This window comes from Podarcis erhardii, assembly GCF_964252035.2.
Source record: "Podarcis erhardii genome assembly, chromosome: 2".
NCBI lineage: Eukaryota > Metazoa > Chordata > Lepidosauria > Squamata > Lacertidae > Podarcis > Podarcis erhardii.
In genome coordinates this window covers 965,218-990,224 of record NC_138498.1, presented here as the reverse complement: position 1 = coordinate 990,224, position 25,007 = coordinate 965,218, and the positions used below count along the sequence as shown (strand labels likewise).

Genomic DNA, 25,007 nt, shown 5'->3' with positions numbered 1-25,007 from the left:
GGCAAGTAATTTGCGCCCCCTAACCCGTGGATTTGCGCCCCCTAACCCATGGATTTGCGCCCCCTAACCCTAACCCCCAGATGTTGCGCCCGGTGCAGCCGGGGGCCCCCTGCACCCCCATGCTACGCCACTGACAGAACCTCTCTATTCTGCCTTCGTCAGACCACACCTGGAATATTGAGAAGCTGGAATGTGTGCAGAGGATCGAGGTCTGGAAACCAAGCCTTACGAAGAATGGTTGAGGGTGCTGAGTATGTTTAGCCTGGATAAGAGGAGACAGAGAGGAGATATGAGAGCCATCTTCCAATATCTAAAGGGCTATCATGTGGAAGATGGAGCATGCTTGTTTTCTGTGGCTTCAGAGGGTAGAACCCAAACCAATGGATTCAAGCTACAAGAAAGAAGATTCCAACTATACATCAGGAATAATTTTCTGATCATAAGAGTGGTTCAACAGTGGAATGGATTCCCTTGGGATGTGGTGGACTCTCCTTCATTGGAGGTGTTTAAGCAGCAGTTGGATGGTCATCTGTCATGGATACTTTAGTTGAGGTTCCTGCATTGCAGGGGGTTAGACTAGATGACCCTTGGGGCACCTTCCAACTCCACAATATTATGAACTTCTGGAAGGCCACAGGCTCCCTACCCCCTGCTCCACAGCCTGTGTTTTGTGCAGTAATGACCTTGGAGTGCCATGAATGGCCATGGTTTCACATATGAACACTCCATTGCAGGGAAGTTCCAACAAGACCACGGATTCAACCCATAGCATGTGCTCACTGAAGCTGAAAAGTGCAGAAGAGCCTTCTGAAGGGGGCAATAACAGTTGTTTTGAAAGGGGAAGAGCTGAGGTCCTCCTTTGGCAGCAGGCCCTGCTGGGAACGGAAATGTAGACATAGTACACACGAGACTTTGGGGAAGTTTTTGGGAAGACATCATGTAACATTATTCAGGAGAGCTTTCTGAGTCTTGGCAGTCTCCTTGAAAAGTTCCCCCTTAATGGTCCAAATCTTATCTCTTTCTTCTGAAGAGAGAGAAAGAGAGAACAACCTCCTCCCCAGCCACTGACGCAAAGCTTTGTCAGCAGAGCTGGACGGGAGTAATAAAAATACCAGCATTTGCCCATTTCCTAGTGATGCATTGCCAGAGGTCAAGAGAGAGAGAGAGAGAGAGAGAGAGAGAGAGAGAGAGAGAGAGAGAGACCTATAAGCAAGCAATGAACAGGGCTTGGGCTGCCTCCCTGTTTAAAGTAGCCTTTGCAGGAAAGGAGTTGGGAGTTGTAATGGGTCATAAATCGAACACAAGTCTGTGATGTTGATGAAAGAAAATGCAGGGGATGTTCTGGGGGTGTTTCATTCAAGCTCCAGACTGACTAGTGTCTTGGGCTGCACACTTTAAGAAAGATGTAGACAGATTGGGTGCGGAAGCAACAAAGGCGATAACAAGGTTTAGGCTGCTAAAGAGAGACTTTTGAAGGAACCTGGACCTGGATTTGCACATTAACTTTGTCTAGTATGGAATTGCCATTGCTGATCCCCCTAGGATTCATAGGTACCAGTAGTCTTTCCCAAGCTAATACGTGATTCTCTTGTCCCCTCCACTGATTCATACAACAACCTTAAAGAAATGTACTGCATTAAATTGAAGTTGGGTTTCTAGGAACGTTCAAATTATTGAACTGATATTTCTCAGTGGTACGGCAAGTGACTGTAATGTGGCTCATTGCATTCTTAACAAAAATTGTTAGGGAAAATGTCCAGTGAGGACATGGTTAAGGAAGCAAAGGCAGTGCTGTTTTCTGGGGGGACTCAAGGGTATGCTGTACCAGCACTTCCCCCCCCCCCCAAAAAAATATTACAAATGTGGCGCTTACGGTAACAACTTCATGGTGGGTACTGGCACCTTTTTCCCCTCCAAGAAAAGCACTGGGCATAGGTTATGTTACCATATTCTACCAAGCAAATTTGATGTGCCAAAATCTACAGCAAAAGCCAATTTGCCTTGAGCCTTCTATGTTAGAAGGAGTTGTGTGAACTGGCCCTCAAACTGTGGGTTGTATCCTATACTTGTGCAACAGACTTCTGCTTGTGCAACAGAATTTTCCCTTCTTCTCCTCCACCTATGAATGCTGCTCTTTGTTCGTATTAAAGGTTGTGTTCTCTTTAGTGCATTTTGCTGTTAAAGGTAAAGGTACTCCTGACCGTTAGGTCCAGTCGCGAACGACTCTGGGGTTGCGGCGTTTATCTCACTTTACTGACTGAGGGAGCCAGTGTTTGTCCACAGAGAGTTTTTCTGGGTCATGTCGCCAGCATGACTAAGCCGCTTCTGGCAAACCAGAGCATTGCACAGAAATGCTGTTTACCTTTCCACCAGAATGGTTCCTATTTATCTACTTGCACTTTGGTGTGCTTTCAAACTGCTAGGTTGGCAGTAATTTTGCTGTTAGGTCACCACATTTGGCTCACTTGTAGGTTTGGTTTTTGAAGACTTCCTCAGTTTCCCAGTGCAAATGTATTAGCGTGTGCCTGCAACAGTGTTAGGGGCAGTTTAAATGCTATAGCCCTTGCGCTTAAAGGTAGGTGGAGATATAGGATTGCAGCCTAAATGTACAATTACTTGCATTGCAAACATTCTACAATAATAGCATTCATTCACAGAAAACAGGTAGTGTTGCTGGGGCTTCAAAGGATCCTGACTGTGGCTGGTGAAGAGGGTCTCTGCCACTCTCACTTTGAGGAAATTGTTGGAATGAAAATTATGAGTGGCTGCTGGGGATGGGGAAGAAATTATATTCAGATCATGTTTAAAGGTGAACCTCCCTAATTCGCACTTTCTGAAACAACACAAGAACCACAATGCAACAGTCCTTAGAAATTCTCACTTCTCTGAATATTGCAATGCAGTTCTCAAGCAAAGTAATGGGAACAAAAATCCATATGCTGAGGGAACGTGTGCATAGAAATGCAGAAATGCAAAAATAATATGCAGAAAGGCATTATGGGGGGAATTGCTTTGCAAAAATGTGCATTTTAGACAAAATTGCATAAAATTTGTTTATGAGGAGAAGGTTTTACAACTAGCAAAAATAAGAGACCAAAATATGAAATGTTTGTGGAAAAGTGGAGACCTATTTCATAGCCAAATGAAATCGCTCAGTGCTTCCCAGCCGTCTGTGCTTTGCCTTGCCACTGCCACCTTTCTGGTGTTGCCTGGGGACCCTTTGGGCTGCAGGGAACTGGGTGCCACCTTCATCGTCCAAGTCTTGCGCAAGCAGATTCCTCTGGGGAGCCCACAACAGGACAGGAGGGCAACAGTCCTCTTTCCAGAGGGCTCCAATCCTGGCGGGTGTGTGGCGTATCAGCACCATGACTAATAGCCCTCTCTCCTCAGTGAATTCGTCAAATTACCTTTGACACCATCTCTACCTAAACTGGTGGCTGTCACCCAGTAGCAGCCAGTGGGGAGGCACTGGTGTGGTTCTGTTGCTGTCCCAGCTTCCCAATTTACCAAGAGGGAGGTTGGAGGTTCTGAGTGTGGTGGCAGAGGCCCTCCAGCTGCTACTGCTGTCATCATCACATCTTGAGGCAGTGCGTTCCATGGTTTAAATATGTCCCCTGTAAAGAAGTGTTTCCCTTTGTCTGTCCTGGGTTTTCTGCCAACCAGCTGCATTGGTGCACCTGCTCCCTCCTTCTGCCCCGGAAGAGATTCCTAGTGCTCATGCCAATGACCAGAGCTGAGTATGCTATGGGACAAGGCATGTGCAGGATCAGGTACTGGGGCTCCAGTGTCTGTTTCCAGGAGAAAGCTTTTGTGTGCTATGCACTGCTAGATATGTCTCTCATAAAAACTTATTCTAGATATCATACCAATTGGGTGATGCCTATAGATTATTGGGGGGGGGTGGCTTATGTTGCTTTTCTTGTGGATTGACTTGAATTTGGATACAAATTGTGAAGTGAAGAATATGTTGTGTGCGGTGCTCCTTTACTCCACGGGGGGAAACAATGATTCCATCATGTGGAAAATCCAGTCATTCTATAACTACTTTCTCCCTCTTGCTTGGTAAGTGGAATTGCAGAACTGTGTATGCTTGCATTTGCAAGCTGCTCTCTGGACTTTCAGGCCTAGAGATGTCTTTTTCCTCCATCTGCTCACTGGTCTTTCTAACTAGAGATATGCCTGGGCTCTTCTGCACTCAAAGCATGTGCTCTACCTCTGAGCTATTATAGTCTCTCACAGCTCTTGGCTTGGATGCCAGTTTTTGGTGTGGGGGTGTGTGCACGCACACACACAAATATATTCATCCACAAGATGTTTCCCTGCGCTGCTCATGCGCTAGCCAGGATGAACCGGGTTCGAGCCAAGTTCACCCTGGATGAGCAAATCATCTCCACATGGGACAGGCGGGAAGGGAGGAGGCTCCTTGGCAGCAGAGGCCGCCATTCAGGTCCTTCCTGACAGCTCCTCAGCTTCCCCCGCCTCTGCCTGCCATGCCATGAAAACAGACTTCAAAGCCAAGCAAGGGCGTCCAGGATGGAGGAGCTGCTATCACTTTATCATGGGGCCAGGCAAGCACATTTCCTCCCCTTCTGAATCAGGATTTACGGGGCAGGTGCCCAGAGGCAGTGGCCAGGATTGTTGTGAGCAGAGCAGGGAGGCCGGGTGGACTTGAAGGCAGGGGGCAGGGCAGGGGGGGAGTCAGAGGCGCCCAAAGCTTTGGAAGTGCAGGACCGGAGAACAACATCCATCTTCTTTCTTAACATTTCATCTCTGCAGCAACAGGCTTCTCCTTCCCCCGCAACCAGCTGCAGCTGTCAGCTTATCTCTCCCCCTAAAACATTTCCCTCGCCTTGCAAAGAAAGCCTTTCAAAAACAAATGGTTTGTGGAGCTGCACTCCTTTCATGAAGAGAGGTTGGTTAGGGAAGAGCTGTGGATCCATGACAGAGCACAGGCTTTTCACAGAGGAAGTCCCCAGTTCAGTCCCCAGGTAGGGGGGCAAAGACGCCTCTCCAAAACCCTGGGGAGCTCTTCCCCACAGTGCCACCGAGATCCAGCGCAAGGAACCTTTGGCCCTGCAGATGTTGCTGAACTACGGCTGCCGTCAGACCCAGCAAGCAGGCCAATGGCCAGGGATGGTGAGATATGTGGTCCAGCAGCATCTGAGAGGCCCAAGGCTCCCCACACCTGATCTAAATGGTCTGACTCAGCACCAGGCAGCTTCCTATGTCCTTAACCAAGATAATGATAGGCAGAGGAGGACAGGGCCCTTGTCTTGGTGTTCTCATATGGCTGGGAAATACATCAAATTCTGTTTTCAGAAACATTATTACTCTAGCACAATAATTTAGGGTGGAAAGCGCATGTTGAATATCTTCAAAACAAGACAAAAGCCCTATCACACTCCCTCCTTCGTTTTTTCTACTCTGAGGAGGCCTTATTCATCCCTGCGGCCCTGAAGGTGTATAGCATCAAAGTGATGGCCACAATGGCCTATGCTGCACCTTTATGGGCTGCCTTTGCAAACCTCTCACCATTAGAGTCACTTCAAAGCCAATTCTTACGCCGACTTTTAAAATTACCAACATGCGTAAGTAATGCGGCTATTCGCTTAGAAATGAAGATCCCGTCAGTGGAGTTAGTTATATGGAGGAGAGTTTTGATTTACTGGATATCCCTATGGCATAAACTCCCGAACCACTATCTCATTCAATGCATGTGGTGAGATGACTTCACAAATTTGTGGTCAGGAAAAATCCATGCCAAATTGCTGTCCTATGAGATCTCGCCCACTGAGTTGCTCAAACTGGATCTAAATGCGGCAAAAAGGTGTATAAATCAAAGGCTGGATGATGCGGAGCTATACCAAAATTTCGTAGCTGGCGGTGGAGCCTGCTCGCCGTTAAATTTCGGCATAACCCCTATCTACCGCGCTCCGTCCTACTTAACATCGCTTATGGCCGCGTCTCACCGATATGCCTTCATTAGAGCTAGGTTCAACGTCTTTCTAACAAACGTGCTGAGACATAGATTCACTAAGGGCCAAGTCCCTTCAATGTGTGCTTGTGAAATGAAAACATCTGAATCTCTACATCATGTTATGTTTATCTGCCCTTTGTACAGTTCAGCCCGTGCTAGTATACTAAGCTCCATAATCCAGCCTATGGCTGACAAACCAGTAGACCTACAGCTTGCCTGGGTTCTTCAAGATGTGGATTCCTATATCACCCTACAGGTTGCTAAATTCCTAACAGCCGTCCTCTCGTACAAGAGACGGAATGGAATGTTAGCTGATCATTGATAGCTATAAGAATTTTCTATAACGACATCAGATATTGATTTTAGTGTAGTGCAAAAAAAAAAAATTAATTTTAATCTTAATCTTAAACTTTTCTTATGATTGGCTAATCATAAGTTGTGAACTGAGTTGTGAACTGTGTTATACTATTTGTGGCTTGTACGAGTCCGCTGTTTTATTTGATTTGTTTTCTTGTGTTGCGTTTCATGATGGGCGTAAAGCCGAATAAACATTATTTTTTTTGATAGCACAATAAGCTACATTGCACACAACTTTCTACTACATATGAAGAATACTGTGGCACCTTTAAGATTGGTGCATTTATTGTGGCAACTTTCTCCAACAGTGAAAGGGAGACCAGAGTGAAACAGCTAAACAGATAACACAGTTTGATGATGTTAGTTTTGAGCTTGTATAGGGAGCATGGTCTGGATTCAGCTTTGTGGTTCTATTAGCGGAAGCCAGCACAAGGACTCCTGCGAAGGCAGTGGCTCTTCCTCCGCCCACCTCCTGGTGTGTGCTTGCCTACATTGGGAGAGATCTAGCACAAGAGACTTCAAATCTACCTAACCATGCCAAGTGAGGATAGGACCATCTCCCTAGGCTTTTGTTCCACCTGAAGAGCTGAAGATGCTTGTTTACTAAGCATTGACTCGCACCTGACATTGCTGGAGCCTGGGAACCCCATGGAAGGGGTCGCTGTCATGGCTGCAGGTGCAGGTGTGTGGGTCCACCTGAACAGATATGTGCATTCCCAGCTGAGGGGGAGAGAGAGAGGCAGTTTGAATTCAACCAGAGAAAGAAAAGAATTCTGGATGTTTTGAGCTGCCTGCCAAGCAGCAGCCTTGGAGAGGTTGGGGAAACTGCTGCTGGAGAGGGCAAATCTGTCCACATTGGTTTCTCTCAGTGTTTCATTTTTTCCGACCATCAGTTCATTTCTCTTCATTTACATATCAGTAATCAAATTTTCTTTTTTTAAAATTCCTTGTAAAAAATCACCAGTATTTTAGAGTAAATTTATCCTAAAGCACACATTTCTGTATGTAATTTTGCCCAATTTAGACATTTTTGCAATGCAATATTATGCATTTTTGTAAGTTATTTTCACCAGTGTATGCATTCTTATGTATGCTTTACCCCAGTATATGCATTTTGTACACATGGCCCAGCTGGAAAACCACTGCAAAATTTAAAGAAGTGCAGATTTCCAAAGCCAGCTGTATTTCAGTTCACTTACTGCTTCAGAAATTGTGAATTAAGCAGGTTCACCTTTGGAGGTTAACTGAATTCTCCCCCATCCCTACCTGCTGCCACGTTTGGGGACTATTTGAAGACTGTTTTTCCCTCTCTGGAGGAGCTTCGCTGCCTGCTCAACCTGCAAATAGCGTGCCTGCTCAACTCCCCCCTCCCCTTCCCTCGCCAAAGGAAGGGAAGGCGCTACACATTGTTCTCCTTCCTATTTCATCCTCACAACAATCCTGTGAGGTAGGTTAGGCTGCAATCCTGGCCCAAGATCACCCAGCAAGCTTCATGGCTGAGTGGGGATTTGAACCCTGGTCTCCCAAGTCCGAGTCCTACTCTCTCACCACTGCACCACACTGCCTCTCAGACATTAGGAACCTTCCGTGACCACAATCCAATTCAGAAAGTTAAGCACACTTAAGCCCACTGAACTATTGGCGTTAATTGCCCTTAACTGCGCTGCATTGGGACCCATACAACTCCTGTACTCACAAAAAGCTGACCGCAAAAAGCTGACCACAGACTTTCCTAATGCTTGGCAGAGAATGGAGAAGCATGAAGCGATACACTTTGTTAGCAAGCACAAGGCACTGTTTGCCTCTTGGCTCAGTCCAAATGGGAGCAGAGGGGCATTTCGTGGCAACAGCAGTCTTTTTAATTGTACTCTGGGCCCATCTGAATATTCTGTTTATTTTCTTTTATTTTTTGCCATGATTATGAAGTTTGTGTTTTAATGTTCTGGGCTGTGTCAGTTTGGGGAATGGTGTGAACAAAGAGAGGGATAAAGCTTGCCTAATTAACATCATTAATCATAAGCTGGGTGGAGGGGTGGGGGAGATGTATTTTCCCCCTCTTGTGTCAATGTGAAAGGAAGACAGTCTGAGACACGAGAAGATCTGGATTATTACTATCTGGTAAAGGGAGTTGGCAATAGGAGCAAATTCACTGGCTCAATGGGTCCCTTGTTAAAGTTAAAAGCAGCAGCAGCCACAACCAAGGAGTCCCCCACCCTGTGAAGCCACTAGTGCCTTGTTGTCAGAGCATCATAACACTTTCCCACTGCTGTCGAGAGCATAGCAAGTTAGTCCCGGCTCAAATCAGCTGTGCATGCCTGAGTGGCCATAAGTTCCATGTTCCATGTCAGCTAATAATTGCACATTATAATGCAGCAAAGCAGCAAATGTCTCAAGTTCTCCGGAATCTGTATGGGGCTAAACAGAAGTCACTCAAAGCCTCAGAAGTCATCACCAAAAGGCAGCCCAGCCCAGCCTCTGCCCCCAAAGGCACTAATTCCATGCATACAGCACTGCGCACATGCACTTGCACAAATCAAGATGTACAACGCGATCCCAGATCTGCACAGTGCAGCATGTCACAATGAGTGGCTCCACTGGTGCCATCATTTCACAGCTGACAATAGGGACACATTTATGTGCTGGTGTAGCACTGCATTTTGGTGAAAGGAGATCAGGGAGTTACTGAGAAACATATTGTTGTGTAGCAAATGTATTCATGGAAAGGCATTGGCCAAGAAGGGAAGAAAAAACCCCTTTGCTGAGGGGCTGGCTTCAGAAGGCTTGGCACACCTTGCTTATGTGTAAAATCAATGCAGTAGCATGTGTGCATCAGAGAAGGCAGAATCCTATTCAGGTATTTACAGAAAAACTGGTGGCTGTTTATTCCTTACTGGGACAGAAAATGTACACCTTTTAGGGGGTGGGACAGGTTCAAATCCTTGCTCATCTGAAAAGTTAACAGGCTGGTCTTGGTTCAGGTATTCTCTATTAGCCTAACCTACTATAGCACAAGGATGTTGTGAGGAAACAGGAGAAGACCGTATGTTCCACATTGAACTGTTGGGAGAAAGGGTGAGATTAAAAACACACACCATTGTTTTATTACAGTGGTACCTCGGGTTACATATGCTTCAGGTTACAGACTCCGCTAACCCAGAAATAGTACCTCGGGTTAAGAACTTTGCTTCAGGATGAGAACAGAAATCGTGCTCCGGCGGCGGGGCAGTAGCAGGGGGCCCCATTAGCTAAAGTGGTGCTTCAGGTTAAGAACAGCTTCAGTTAAGAACGGACCTCCAGAACGAATTAAGTACTTAACCCGAGGTACCACTGTAATTCACAACATTGCCTAGAGACAACCAGATCAGACTGCTATGAAGCTGAGGTTCATTTTGCACATGCCCCATGGAGATTTAGAGAATTCAAATAATCTAGGAACTGTGAGACATTTGCAGATCAGACTTTGGGTGGATTGTCCCTACTTGTAGCTATGTCTGGAGCCCAGGAGGGCATCTGGGCTAAAACCTGGGTAGAGAAAACCTCTGGCTGTATCCCACAACTGAGGGCTCCTCCAGATGACTTGTTTATTGAGCATTCATCCTGCTTTGCTTTTACAGAGGTTCGATCACATCCAGTCTTTACTGAATGTTTGTTCTGATTTGTTTGTGGGGCACTTGCACGACAATCCTGATCTGCTTGCAAGATGTTTACAAGTCTTCCATGTGGCCTTTCCTTCATCCCACACTTTCCCAGGCATCGCCCATCACTTTCCAAACCATAAAAAGTCCAATTCTTTTTCAGAGCTGATTTGTTGCACTGGGGCAACAGAGCCCTATTATTATTATTATTATTATTATTATTATTATTATTATTATTATTACCTCACCCATCTGGCTGGGTTTCCCCAGCCACTCTGGGCGGCTCCCAACAGAATATTAAAAACACAATACAACATCAAACATTAAAAGCTTCCCTAAACAGGGCTGCCTTCAGAGGTCTTCTAAACATCAGATATTTGTTGATTTCCTTGACATCTGATGGGAGGGCATTCCATAGGGTGGGCTACTGAGAAGACCCTCTGCCTGGTTCCCTTTAAAATTTCACTTTAAAATACACAGACCTAAAGTTCTGGTAAGTAGATGAATCCCTCCCACAAAATGATGGCAGTCTGGAGACGCCCTGAGACACTGAGAATGCAATCCTATATCCATCGACTCATAAATCAGACTTGTTGAGTTCAGTGGGTCTTCCTTCCAGGTACTGATTTCAAGGCTGGGATATACAATCTCTTAACTTCCCAGGTTCAGAAATTCAACTCTGTATAGGATTGCACCTTAAAGTGAGAAGTCACCAGGCAACCCTGTAAATATAACCAGCACTGTTGAACCCAGTTTGCTCCCCAAACTGGTGCTTGTCAAAGATGGGACCCGGTTTGTGCTCAGACCCAAGGGTTTTCCATCAAATGCAAGGCTTCTTCTTTTCTCCTGTGTGCTGCAATGCTGATTGTACTGTTCTGCTTTGGGCAAGGTGGTAGGCACCTGCCCCTATCCATCACTGCCTTGTTGAAGCTGGTCTTTATCTCATTTGTTTGTTTTGCTCTGTGCAGTCACCTTTCATCAGTGTTTTCCCTAGACTGGAGTGGAGGACTTCCAATCTGCAGATCAGGAACTAAAAACTTAACTTTTGCACAATAATGGTAATAATAATCAGGTATTAGGGTGTTAGGGAGGTGGAGTTTCAGACTGGATTTTTCATACTCTGTCCCTAAAATAAATCAAAAAGATATGCCAAGAGCATTTGCTTATGTATTTATTGTTTTAAAATATTCTACCCTACCTTTCTATTAAAATGCTCATGGCAGCTTACAAAACAAGTATGAAAATGCGAGGAGATATAATCAGTAGCTGATGAAATACTTTAACATGCCAGGGAGATCAGAAATATATGTTCCAATATTGTGCTCAGAATAAAGCCCAACCATAAAAACTGTACAGTGGAACGTCGGGTTAAGTACTTAATTCATTCCTGAGGTCCATTCTTAACCTGAAACTGTTCTTAACCTGAAGCACCACTTTAGCTAATGGGGCCTCCTGCTGCCACCGTGCCACCACTGCACAATTTCTGTTCTCATCCTGAAGCAAAGATCTTAACCTGAGGTACTATTTCTGGGTTAGTGGAGTCTGTAACCTGAAGCGTATGTAACCTGAAGCATATGTAACCCGAGGTACCACTGTATGTGTATATTATGTAGTTTATTTTTGCATGAAGTTGAATAACAGGCCTCTAATTAAGGACTTACATTCAAGGTCCCCATGGGCAGTAGATTCACAGGGCTGAGGGCCCTGTTAACTGAGGGTTAAACTTTGTACGCTTAAGTTTGCAAATGGGGAGGGGGGGAGTATGCAAAATCTGTGGCCCATGTATATCTCAGAAACAAACAAGTGTCTTGTGGCATTTTAAAGACCAACACGTTTATTTATTTAGAGTCGTCAACAGGCTCATCGCAGCTATCTGCCAATCACCCATTCCCACCACCCTTCTGAGTAATACCCCTCCCCACCTTCTCACTATATAGAAAGGTCCGGTGACTTCTGTTTCAGTGTATCTGAAGAAGTGTGCATGCACACGAAAGCTCATACCTAGAACTAACTCAGTTGGTCTTTAAGGTGCTACTGGAAGGAATTTTTTTATTTTGTTTTGACCATGGCAGACCAACACGGCTACCTATCTGTAACGTTTATTTATTGTGGTCCTAAGCTTTCATGGAATCAAGCCCACTATGTCAATTGTATGAAAAGAAAACTTACCGGTAGTTGGCAGGTATCGAAAGGAGAAAGGTGTCAGGTGGGAGTTGAAAGGCAACAGGATGCAAAAATTACAGTCAACAATTGTAGAACTTAAATATGTGTTAAATAGGCACACCTTTTACAGTAGTAGATTGGTGATAATTTACTCAGCATTGCTGGGCTAATAGTATTAACATCTGTAGAGAACCATTAACAAGAAACAATTATGCATGGCATAGATATTTGGCATCAGAAATGGCAAAAGCCATAAAACATTGGGAGAACATTTCAGCCATTCGCAACACATTCCTATTCATTCAGGCATTTCACTCTTAATTGATGTTCATTTTTAAGTTGGGTGGGGCAGGATGCATCCTCCTTATGTTATAACAGCATGGGCACTTTTAGTTAATAGGGTTTTTTATATATATAAAAAATCTGATGAGCTGTACTGTGCATGTATCATGTCCCAGTCCTTAGACGCCTTGCCATGGTGACTCCAAGGCAAAGCTCTCCCTGCCCACTTGTGGGTCAGTAATAGTCTGCTTCAAGGAGCTTACATTCCCCACTCTAAGGGGATGCAACTCTGAAGGAGAAGACTTGAAACTGAACTTGGACCTTGAAGTCAGAATCTCATACTACTCATGTGAGGAATTTGTTTTTGGTTTTTTTTAAAAAGATATTTATTAAGATTTTGTATAATAAAACAAGCATCACAATCAAACGAAAAAGAGTAAGACAATAAAAAACAGCACAATCAAACAAAACAGAAAAATACAATAAAAGACATAGAAAAAGTAAGGAAAAACAAAAAAGAGAAAATCTAGTTTTTTACTTATTATCTTTATAACCCTCTTTCCTGACTTCCTCACATCTCCCTTTTCTGTGTTTCCTTTACACAATCAAATTCAGCAATTCCTTACCCTCTTTCAAATCTTATTCAGTATTATACATTTCACCCTATTATGTCTCCGGTTTTTCCTTTCTTTTTAAATCCATTTTTACATGTTCTTTATAACTTAATCCCTTGTATCATTTTATTTAAATTTGACATAATATTACTCTGGTCTTTTCACCCTTTCCATTTTCAAACATTTTTGCATATTCCTTTTAACTATGTCACTGATGCCATATTATCTCTCATGTGAGGAATTTGAATCTGCTGCTCTGACATGTTGTTCGCAACCCAAGGCTTCTTACTCCCACATCAGCTCCTGGCTGAGATGATATGCCAGGAGACTCCCTGGCAATGCCACCTTTCCATGGTGGGTGATGACTCAAGACTTCACAGGTCATCAGGGGAGAATCATTGCAAAAGACAGGGTTGGGTAAGCTGTGACCTTCCAGTTGTTGCATCAGGCCAAGCCAACATGGCCTAAAGTTCAGAAAAGATGGGAGCTGGAGCCCAAGAACTTCTGGGGGGCAACAGGTTCCCCAACTTTGTCTTAAGAGTCCAGTTGGGCTCTGATGATTGTTGAAACAATATCTACTTTCCCTGGGAGCTTGCCAAGGTACTGAAGAGCCTGCCCCTGTCCTGCTATCTAGAACTCACTACCACTCAAGCTCTGTTACCTTCTAAGCCTTGCTGAGTACTATCTCATGTGTGCAGAGCTCCCTGCAAGGTACTTTGGATGAGGGCTCTGGTCTCCTCTTGACACCAAAGCAAGTCTAGCTTTGCTGCAGCTGAAATTTATGCATGCAAATGTGTGCTGTACCAATGGCTGCACTCCTTTATCTCAGGTCAGGGACAGAGGGTGACGCTAAGGAAGGAGTTGTTGTTGCCGCACTCCTTGGTGTGTGGAGTTCCGCAGGGTGCAATCCTTTCCCCAATGCTTTTCAATATCTTTATGTACCCCCTTGCCCAGATTGTCTGAAGTTTTGGGCTGGGTTGTCATCGATATGCTGATGACACCCAGCTTTATCTGTTGATGGATGGCCATCCTGACTTGGCCCCGAACACACTGACCAGATGCTTGGAAGCTGTGACTGGATGGCTGTGTGGGAGCTGGTTGAAGTTAAATCATTCGAAGACAGAGGTCCTCTGGCTGGGTCAGGATGACATGGGGTTGGGGAGCCAACTCCCATCTCTTGCAGGAGCTCAATTAGTGCCAGCGCCTTCTGTCAAGAGTTTGGGTGTAACCTTTGATGCCTCCCTTTCTATGGAGGCGCAAGTTGCAGCCACAGCAAAGGTGGCATTTTTCAGTCTCTGCTGTATTAAGCAGTTGGTCCCTTACCTTTCTCGCCCTGATCTGGCCACTGTGATCCATGCGAAGGTCACCTCCAGGCTTGATTATTGTAACTTGCTCTACGTGGGGCTGCCCTTGAAGCTGACCCAGAAACTCCAGCGGGTGCAGAATGCCATGGCGAGGCTCCTTACGGGGTCCTTGCTGCGGGATCACATTCATCAAGTGCTTTACCAGCTGCACTGGCTCCCAGTGGAGTACAGGGTCAGGTTTAAGGTGCTGGTTTTGACCTTTAAAGCCCTATGCGGCCTAGGACCCTCGTACCTACGGGACCGCCTCTCCTGGTATGCCCCACGAAGGACCTTAAGGTCCACAAATAACAAATAACAACACTTTGGAGGTCCCAAGCCTCAAGGAGGCCTTTTCAGCACTGGCCCCGACATGGTGGAACGCTCTGTCACAAGAGACCAGGGCCCTGCGGGAGTTGACATCTTTCCACAGGGCCTGCAAGACGGAGCTGTTCTGCCTTGCCTCTGGCTTAGACTCACTCTGACCCCTTATATGGGATTTGGCATATCAATTTTCCCTTGGCTTTTTTGCTGGTCCATGTAGGACCAGCATGGATAGCTGGCTCTGCTGAATATCTGATGTTTCCTCCCTTTATGGTCTTGATCTATGGGCTACTACTAAAATGAGGCTGCATTTTAAGCTGTATTTTAATGAATTGGTTGTTGTTGTTGTTGTTGTTGTTTTCTATTATGTTTTATTGTAATTCATATTTGGTGTTAGCTGCCCTGAGCCTGGCCCTGGCCGGGGAGGGCAGGATATAAATTAAAAAAAAAATTATTATGGCTGAATATGAATTTTAAGCCATCATTGTTTCTAGAGCATCATTATTATTTCTACTACTAAGTATGCAAATTTCTTTGGAGAGTTTGCTTGTTTGTTTGTTTGTATACTTGCTTGCTTCTTTTGATCCTCTAAAGATCAAGGGGGAACTGGAAGCTGAATTTGCCTTAGGCTACCATCAGCCCCATGAGAAATAAGGATTTGAACCCAGAACACCCAATTCCACATTCAACTTTGTATCCAAAGTGGTGACTCTCTGGGGGAGAAACTAGCAGTTTTTCATCATTCAGAAGTCTCTTGGGAAATTTAAGAGCATTGATCAGTTTTGCTTAGTGCTTTTCCAGAAGTACAGACTATGGACACTTCAATGCGCCTTTCCCCAAAGTAGTATATCAAAACTTGTAAATGTTGGGTGATACTGAAAGAAGAGAAAAGGCAGATCCCAATAAGATGCACATGTGGTCTGTGCTCCCAGATGTTACCCCACCAAATGAAGAAGTCAATGGGGTTAACCTCCAATTTCTGAGAGCTGTGTAAACAAGCACACAACTCCTGTAACATTTGAAATGTCAGGATTAACACACAGGAGCCATAGATGCTCCTGTAAGGAAAATAAATATGAATGACCTGAGGAGCCATCAGAGATGTATGAATGGGCTATGCCTTTCCAGTCAAGAGAATCTAGTAGGAGTCATTTGCATTCTCTGGAGACCATGTAACTTGCAGAAATTTGTTAATGCCCCAAATACACACACACATATCATAACTTTGAACAAGTACACAAATGCAAATGCTAGCTCTCTTAACCCTTCAGATTTTCAACTCTTGGATTAAGGTTACCAAATATCCCTTATTATTAGGGGGGAGATGCTCATCTTAAATCAGCCCCAGGCCCTCCCAGGATGTGGTGCAAACTAAGGATTGCCTGTGTCCGGCATTGTTCCAGGTGTATCCCTGCCCTCTTCATGAGAAGACATGCTCAGTGCGACTGCTGTGCAAAATATTGTTGTGGACAAACAATCCAGTAAATAGAGGAAAGGATTAAGAAAGGAATTATTGATAAGGCTACCACACTGCACCCCAGGAAGACTCATCCTCCCTCTTCTGCAGCCATGAGAGATAAGCTCTACAGCTTCTTCAGTTCCATTGCCCACCCTCCTCTTCTGCCTGCTGGGACAGCCCCCATTTGGTGATGGGCAGATAGAAGCCATGGCTGCACCCTTCTTTATTCTGACCCAGTTCATGTCATAACAAGCAGCAGCAGCCAGTGCCCATTGGGACTGGGAGGGTAGAAGGCAGGGAAGCCAGAACCAATGACAGCCTGAACAGACTAATTCTGGTTTTGCCCCCATCCTCCTTCCTGCTGAGTTTGACCAGAACAAAACTGAGACTGAGGAGGAGGAAGCTGGCAGCCAGGACCATCCTATGGGCTGGTTGTAAATAAGGAGCCTGGGGTGGGTGCAGCTGTGCCCCATTTGCCATGCATCCAGCTAGCCCAGCGATGGTATTCACTTCCCTGTTTGAAAGCAGGTGCTTCCCCACCTGCAGATGTTTTGGGGTTCCAGTTCCCATCATGGCTGGTCACTGGCCGTGCTGGCCAATGGGAGTTGGACTCCAGCCACGTCTGGGGATCCACAGGTTTGCCACATCTCTAGTTTTAAAGGATTATATTTTATATTTGAAGATTTATAAACATTCTGTATTTGTAATTAATCTGAGATTGTTCTAGGGAATTCAAAGTAGTCTGTGAATAATTCTAAAAGAAAAGCAAAAGCGAAATAGATAATTTGGTTAAAATAATAACAAAAATAAAAACCAAACAAAATACTGGAAGGCTAACAAAACAAAAAGAAAATTAACCAAAAGGCTGCTGAAAAATAAAAGTTTGGCAGCCTTTTCTGAATCCTAACATAAACATAGGTTTTGCTTAAGAAGGAAGACCCAAGGTTTGGGGGATATTGCCAGAAAAGGCCTTGCTCTGCTCCTATATGACATGCAATTTTAAAGCATGCAATTCTATATTTATTAGAAATATAGAGAATTCCAGAAGTGCATCATGGAGAAAAAAAATGAGTACTGATTATTATACATGTATTTTTGGGATGTTGAAAACTAAGAACTTGGCAGAGGCACTCAGTGTCCTGGCAGTGCAATTCTGTACATGTCTATCAGAAGTGAGCCCTGTTGAGTCCAGTAGGACTTGCTGCTTGGTAAGAGGGTATAAGATTGCAGCCTAAGTTTCTTTAAAATTCTAGCCCCTGCCCTGAGTCTGCCTTTGGAACCAGCATTAATTATCTCCCCTTTGGGTGTTGTTGGACTGCAACTCGCATCGTTCCTGACCACAGCCATGCTATCTTGGGCTGATGGGAGCTGGAGTCCTGCAAGGCAGCATGTTCCCTGTGTGTAGAGACACTGCAAAGGAGGCTTCCGTGCAGTGCGCGCTCCTCCAAAGCAAAGAGAAGCAAAGCGAGGACCTTTCCCATAGGAGCTCTGGGGCTCTGCCGCTCCTTCTGCTTCCTTGTTTGCAGGCTGAACATCCCCGGTTCCCTCAGCCTTTCTGCCACTCCAGATTCACCAGCAAAGGAGGACCTGCACAGGCTCCTTGGCAAGCTGTACTCTCCCTAGTTACCTTCTGACACTTTTGCAGCATTTAAAAAGGGGGGGGAACACTGTCAAAAAGAGAAGATGAAAAAGAGCATAGAGTTTAATTTAAACCCCTTTTCTCCCACTTGTTCTTTTCTCAATCAATATTGCTTTTTTTTTTTTTGCATCATATCTAATCTCTCTCTATTTTTCCCCCTTCTTCTCCCCTTCCAAAGCAAAATTTAATTAAATAATTCTAATGAATGTTTAATGATGTTCTTTTGTCATTATTAAATCTGTAATATAAAAAAGGAGAAGAAGCCGGAGTCTTGCCACCTCTTTCTTTGTATAATCTCCCCCTCTCACGCTGTCCTCTCTCTGACAACGGCTGGCATTCAGGCCCGCAAACAGGAAATGAGAAAAAGAGAAACAGGATATTGAGTTTGAATACTATCTGGATCAGTAATATCACCCCTAGCTACTAGGGGGAAGGAGGCTTTTCCCCATGCCGAGAATATTAATATAGCCCACCGCGGCTTGGCACAAAGCAGCAGAGAAATCAATAGGAATTGATTAGCTGAAACAGAAATTCTCATACCTTGGAGGACAATCCTAGGCTGGCTCTGACGACCCCATAGCCAAGAACTGGCAATTCATACATTTGGGTTGGGGGTTGGGGAGAAAATCAGCCTTGGAGGTTTCACTCAGTGAGATCAATTCTTTTCCCTCCCCCCTGTTGACTGGAGAGGGAAGTCTGATGGACAGCATTGCCTGAGAAGGAACATACCGGTATCTTTAAAACCATCATGATTTGCAAGGAAGGTTATTTGTTACACCTCCAGTGTGGGAGGCAGTATGCTGGAAATCACAAGTGAGGAGAGTGCCGTTGCCTCAGGTCCCTCTTGCAGGCACCCCCCCCCCCGCCGGGTATCTGTTGGTGAGAATAGGGTGCTGGACTAGATGGGCCCCCTTTGGCCTGACCCAGCTGCAGGGCTTTCCTTATGGCCTCATATTGCAAACTGGTTTCTCTTTCGATGCACAGCAAGGAAGGTAGGAAGTTGCTTTGTAGTTGGAAAATAATAGACATGTCTCCCTGAGCTCCTGGTACAATTATTATTATTAATTAGATCTCTAGTTTGGTTTAAGCTCCAGACAAGCGTGTTGATATTCTTGACCTGGGTTCAAGACCTACCTCAAGGCCTGCTCACACATTATGCTTTTAGATGCACCTCTAACAACGTTGTAAAGAGTAAATGTGACACCAGCAAAACACATGTTTGTAAATGCATGCGTCACAGAGGTGGACTGCTCAGCAGCCAGGATTGGCTGAGATGATGGCAGAACACCATGGACTGGCTTCTCTCTCTCATCCATGTCTGTAAAATGGGAACAGTAGCAATCTTCCTCACAAAGTGGGAGGGGGGCAAGAAGATGAAGGCAGCAGAGCACTTTGCAGCTTAATATTATGTTGAAAAATTCCCAGCCTCAACAGTGATGCTGCCCTTATCCAAGCATCTGATCCCAAAACACTTGCACACAAATACTCCCCCCCCCCCCGCTTCTTCCAAACACCTTTTCCCTAGAGTCACTGCCATTTAACAAAACAACAACAGAATCAAGACCCCCCTGAATCCCCTGCAGAATATTCTGACAGCCATTCTGAAATTTGCCTTCAAGGTTTACAGGCCACACAAATAGTGGGTCTGCATTCTTCTAGCTGAACCATAGTTCAGCCTTTCCACACCACCTGCACTCTCCTACTTGGCACTGGGGCTCAAAAGGTCAGGCATGGGGGGTGATGCCAAGCAAAGTCCCAGACCAATGACCTCTAGTCCATCCTCCCTGCTGCTCCCCCTTGACACTCAGGGGACAAGCAGGGAGGAAGAGTAGGAGCTCTTTCACTGGATTAGCGGGCAGCCTGCCTGGAGGAAGAGTTGCTTTCAAGCCAATGGCATCCTCTCCCAGAAAGTTCACTGGACTCTGGGTGAGTGTGGTCTTTCTCTTACTGCTGAACAGTTAGGAAGGTTGGCGGCAATGCCAGTGTCTCTTGCTGTTAAAGTGAGGGGAACCACTGCTGTCTTGAATGCCCCCTACCTGGAGCCCTCTCACCCTGTACATTCTCTCTTTTAATCATTTTGCACCAAACTGTTGACATTCTGAAGGTGCAAAGGGGACCTGAAACAAAATATTACAGTGGAGGTGCTCCTGTTCATAATTCCAGCTAACCAGCCATGTTTTTTCACAGGATGCCCCATTTCCCACCCCACCCCTCAACCTCCAAATGTTCTGCATTCTAAGGTTGCTGCATATGCTCAGTCATCCTTGGGCTATTTGTAGGTGGGGGGTCTCTCTTAAATATTTTGCTTTTGCTTCTGCTTCTGCAAACCTTGGAGTCCCGTTCCCCCCACACACACTCCCAGCCTGCTGATGCCACCCTCCTGCTTCTCCATAGTCCCATTGGGGCAGCTTAGCCATCATGACTTAGCACCTGAGTTCATGATTGTGATACAGGATTTTAACACTTTCCTGCTTACCACCTTTAATCACACAAAGACAGGGTGAGGGGTATGATATGTTAATTGCAAAGTTTAAAGGATGTAAATATTAAAAACATAATGTTAAAGAAGGGACGCGGGTGGCGCTGTGGGTAAAACCTCAGCGCCTAGGACTTGCCGATCGCATGGTCGGCGGTTCGAATCCCTGCGGCGGGGTGCGCTCCCGTCGTTCGGTCCCAGCGCCTGCCAACCTAGCAGTTCGAAAGCACCTCCGGGTGCAAGTAGATAAATAGGGACCGCTTACCAGCGGGAAGGTAAACGGTGTTCTGTGTGCTGCACTGGCTCGCCAGATGCAGCTTTGTCACGCTGGACACGTGACCCGAAAGTGTCTGCGGACAGCGCTGGCTCCCGGCCTATAGAGTGAGATGAGCGCACAACCCTAGAGTCTGGCAAGACTGGCCCGTACGGGCAGGGGTACCTTTACCTTTTACCTTAATGTTAAAGAGGGAATTTCAGCATGTGCAGTCAGGCCCTGGGGTTGCACAGCACAACAAAGAAGCACCTGCTGAAACTCCCTCTTCTACACAATGGTTACAAAGTGGAGTGTGTGTTTTAATGGTTCCCCTGAACCTTTAATCCCAAGAGCTCTTCTGGATCAGACCAAAGACTCATCTAGTCCAAAACACCTGGCAGACAGCAGGGCCCTATCCAGACTGGTGGTTTTCCTCAGGTGTATTCTGCTTTCTTCTCTGTAGCCAAGTAAGATTGTCTTCCATGAAAACTGCCTTAACAGTGCGTCTGTAAGTGACTGTGGAGGCCAATTCTGGATCCATATGTCCTTCCACAGTGGGGACATAGGTTTCCAGGTAGGAGTCAATCAAGGTGAGGGTTTGCCAAAACTGCTTTCCTTTTAGCTCATTTCTCCCTTTTGCCCTGAGTTCATGCTTCTTCAAAGCCCATGAAGTAAAGGCTCACAGGCCAGCGTTTCCCAGTTATCAGTGTTTATGTTACATTCTTTTAGATTTGCCTTGAGAGCATCTTTAAACCTCTTTTGTTGTCCACTGGTATTTTACTTTCCATTCTTGAGTTGGAAATAGAGTAGTTGCTTTGGAAGACGATAATGAGGCATCCAGACAACATGACCAGTTCAGCGAAATTGATGTTGAAGAATCATTGCTTTGAGACAGGTGATCTTTACTTCTTCCAGTACACTGGCATTTGTTTGCCTGACCTCCCAAGTGATGTGTAACATTTTTCGGAGACACCATTAAAGGAATCTTTTGAGGAGTTGGAGATGGCAATTATAAGTGGTCTATGTTTCACAAGAATACAGTAAAGTTGATAGTACAATAGCTTTGTAAACAAGCATTTTGGTTTCCCTGCGAATGTCCCAGTCCTCAAACACTCTGCACTTCAGTTGGGAGAAAGCTGCACTTGCAGAGCTCAGGCAATGGTGGATTTTGACATCTATCCAGTTATAGATAGGTAGCCGTGTTGGTCTGCCATAGTCAAAACAAAATTAAAAATTTCCTTCCAGTAGCACCTTAAAGACCAACTAAGTTAGTTCTAGGTATGAGCTTTCGTGTGCATGCACACTTCTTCAGATACACTGAAACAGAAGTCACCAGACCCTTCTAAATAGTGGGAAGGTGGGGAGGGGTATTACTCAGAAGGGTGGTGGGAATGGGTGATTGGCAGATAGCTGTGATGAGCCTGTTGACGACTCTCACCCATTCCCACCACCCTTCTGAGTAATACCCCTCCCCACCTTCCCACTATTTAGAAGGGTCTGGTGACTTCTGTTTCAGTGTATCTGAAGAAGTGTGCATGCACATGAAAGCTCATACCTAGAACTAACTTAGTTGGTCTTTAAGGTGCTACTGGAAGGAATTTTTTTATTTTGTTTTGACTTTGACATCTATGTCAGCCCTTGTGGAAAGATAACTGCCCAGGTAGGGAAAGTGATTGACCCTTTACAACATTACACCATTAAGTTGGATTTGTGGTGCTGCAGAGGGGATGTTTTGTTATTGTTGGTGCAGCACTTTGGTTTTTTGGATGTTGAGCGAAGTTTTCCATAAGCTTCCGCAAAGATATTTAGGATGGCTTGGAAGTCATCCTCTGAGTGTGCACACACTACATTGTCATCAGCATACTGAAGCTCTACAAAGGAAGTTACAGTGACCTTACTCTTTGCTTTCAGCCTACTCAGATTAAAGGGCTTTCCGTCTGTTCAATAAATGATTTCTACCCCAGTTGGGAGTTTCCCTTCAATGATGTGTGGGATCATGGCAATGAAGATAATAAATAGAGTTGGGCGATAACACATCCCTGTTTAAAATGCCCAATTCTACTGTGAATGGTTCACTTTGAGAGCAATTGTTATCCGCGATTGTTGCCATAATGTTATCATGGAGGAGCCAAAGAATATTCACGAATATATCTGGGCAGCTGATTTTCAGAAGGACAGTCCACAGGGTATTACTATTTACAGTGTTAGGTCAGGTCAATAAATGCCATATACAGGGGTTGGTTTTGCTCTCAGCATTTTTCTGGAAGCTGTCAAGCAGTGAAAATCATATCCACTGTCTCCTAAAAGGTCAAAAACTATTTTGGGATTTGGGAAGGGTATCCTCGGATATAGTTAGGAGACAGTTTGCTAAGATCCTTACAATAATTTTGCCGGCCGCAGCTAAAATTTCCCCCAGGTTTATTCTGCAACATGCCATTGAAGCAGTGCGTGGTGGATTTATACTGGACCATCCATGCATTGTTCCACTTCATCAGTTCTTCTGCAGTGCTTTCCCAGAGTTTCCCCATGGCTGATCTCTAGAGGGGCCCCTTGTCCTGCGACACAACAGAAGGAGGACAAAAAAAAACCCCAACCCCAGAATATTTGTGGTATAAAAAGGTTAGAGAATTTCAGCAGAAAGTTACAGAACATGCACAGATTAGAACTGCCCCCCTAAAAACATCATACATACATACATCACAGAAGGGGGGTGGTCTACAGCAGAAATACATCACAGGAGGCAGTCTACAGCAGAAATCAGATATCTGTTAATGGTCACTGATTGCTTTATCTGAGCAGCCTGACCATTCTTTTGTGATGGTAAATACTTTAATTCCCAAATCCAGGTCACAGGCTCACCCTATTCATATGCAAATACACCCTTAAGACAGGTAAGCAAAAGACAATGGAGAGGCTTTCCCATTTCCTTCCTCCTTGCAGAGAAATATTTGAGGTCAATTTGGGAGAGTCAAAATGGCTTCAGGATTGCTCTACTGTACTATTTCAGACACGTGGTTTATATACTTATGTATGTGTTTGCCTTGTACGTTTATGAACATTTATTTTATATTTGGGACCTTAGAATTCTTATAACACATAAATGATACTTTGCACTCATGGGGGTATCAGAGTTGTTGTTGTTTAGTCATTTAGTCGTGTCTGCCTCTTTGTAACCCCCTGGATCAGAGAACGCCAGGCACTCCTGTCTTCCACTGCCTCCCACAGTTTAGTCAAACTCATGCTGGTAGCTTTGAGAACACTATCCAACCATCTCATCCTCTGTCGTCCCCTTCTCCTTGTGCCCCCAATCTTTCCCAACATCAAGGTCTTTTCCAGAGAGTCTTCTCTTCTCATGAGGTGGCCAAAGTATTGGAGCCTCAGCTTCAGGATCTGTCCTTCCAGTGAGCACTCAGGGCTGATTTCCTTCAGAATGGATAGGTTTGATCTTCTTGCAGTCCATGGGACTCTCAAGAGTCTCCTCCAGCACCATAATTCAAAAGCATCAATTCTTCGGCAATCAGCCTTCTTTATGGTCCAGCTCTCACTACTGGGAAAACCTCTCCCAGTAGTGAGCTTTAACTATAACGACCTTTGTCGACAAGGTGATGTTTCTGCTTTTTAAGATGTTGTCTAGGTTTGTCACCTCTTTTCTCCCAAGAAGCAGGCAGGTATCAGGGTAGTTAGACACAATCTTGCTTCAGTGCTGTTTGCAGCTGCAGAGGTTCTGAGCCAGACATGCCACTTCATTTCCTGGCTATCTGTTGAACTCCAGTCATTTTTCCTACCATAAATGTACCAGAGGGCAGGGGATGTTTGTGTTGTCCTCTTTTTGTTATACCAAAGTACTCGAGTATCCCTCCAAACGTGTAGAAATATTTGGGAAGCCTTGCACTAATAAAGTGGAATGATGTTTGGATGGCCCAGTATAAATCCACCACTAATGCAGTACTGTTGTGTCAGGATGCACCCTGGGAAGCAACAGGGAGCAGATCTGTGGGCTGTGTCAACACTATGCCTTTAAAGCACATTCAAAGCACATTCTTCCCCTCAAAGAATTCTGGGCACTGCCCTTTCGGACATGCACATAAGGTGTGAAAACATCCAACTCCAGCATAGTTCTCCACAGTTTGTCACTAGTGGCATGTGGGCCAGAATATTCTGAGCAGCCATTTTTCAGAATGCAGAGCAGATGGGGATGGAGGAGAAAGTTCTTGAGAGGTTCATCAAAACTTCTGCTTGTCCTGCCACTTTCCCTGGGAAAGGCCACTCTTTGTTGCTGAACTGGAGCAAATGTCAATCAGATTTTCCATGGATTGACGTCTTCTCCAATTCAGCTGTAAAGAGCGAGTTTTCCTGGGGAAAGCCATGGGGCAAACAGGCAACCACTCAGAGCTGTGTTCTCTGGGCCTGAGACAAGCAGATGTGTGGACAAGACCTAGGTGTGTGACAATTGTGCCTACTCCTTTTAGAATAAACCCAGGCCCTGGA

At 45.1% G+C, this 25,007-nt stretch overlaps 1 protein-coding gene across 3 annotated transcripts in view; it reads left to right on the top strand.

The window, feature by feature from the left end:
* The window catches only part of LOC309336197 (LIM homeobox transcription factor 1-alpha-like), an 89,921-nt gene that overhangs the window by 28,648 nt on the left and 36,266 nt on the right, over positions 1-25,007 (top strand). Inside the window, exon 1 of one of the 3 annotated variants that reach the window (XM_081851779.1) lies at positions 4,274-4,568. The exons of the other annotated variants lie outside the window; for them this stretch is intronic. Coding sequence (XP_081707905.1) covers positions 4,534-4,568 — 35 coding nt within the window. The 5' untranslated portion in view covers positions 4,274-4,533. Of the gene's footprint in view, positions 1-4,273; positions 4,569-25,007 lie in introns of those variants that run through there. 3 annotated transcript variants of the gene reach the window in all.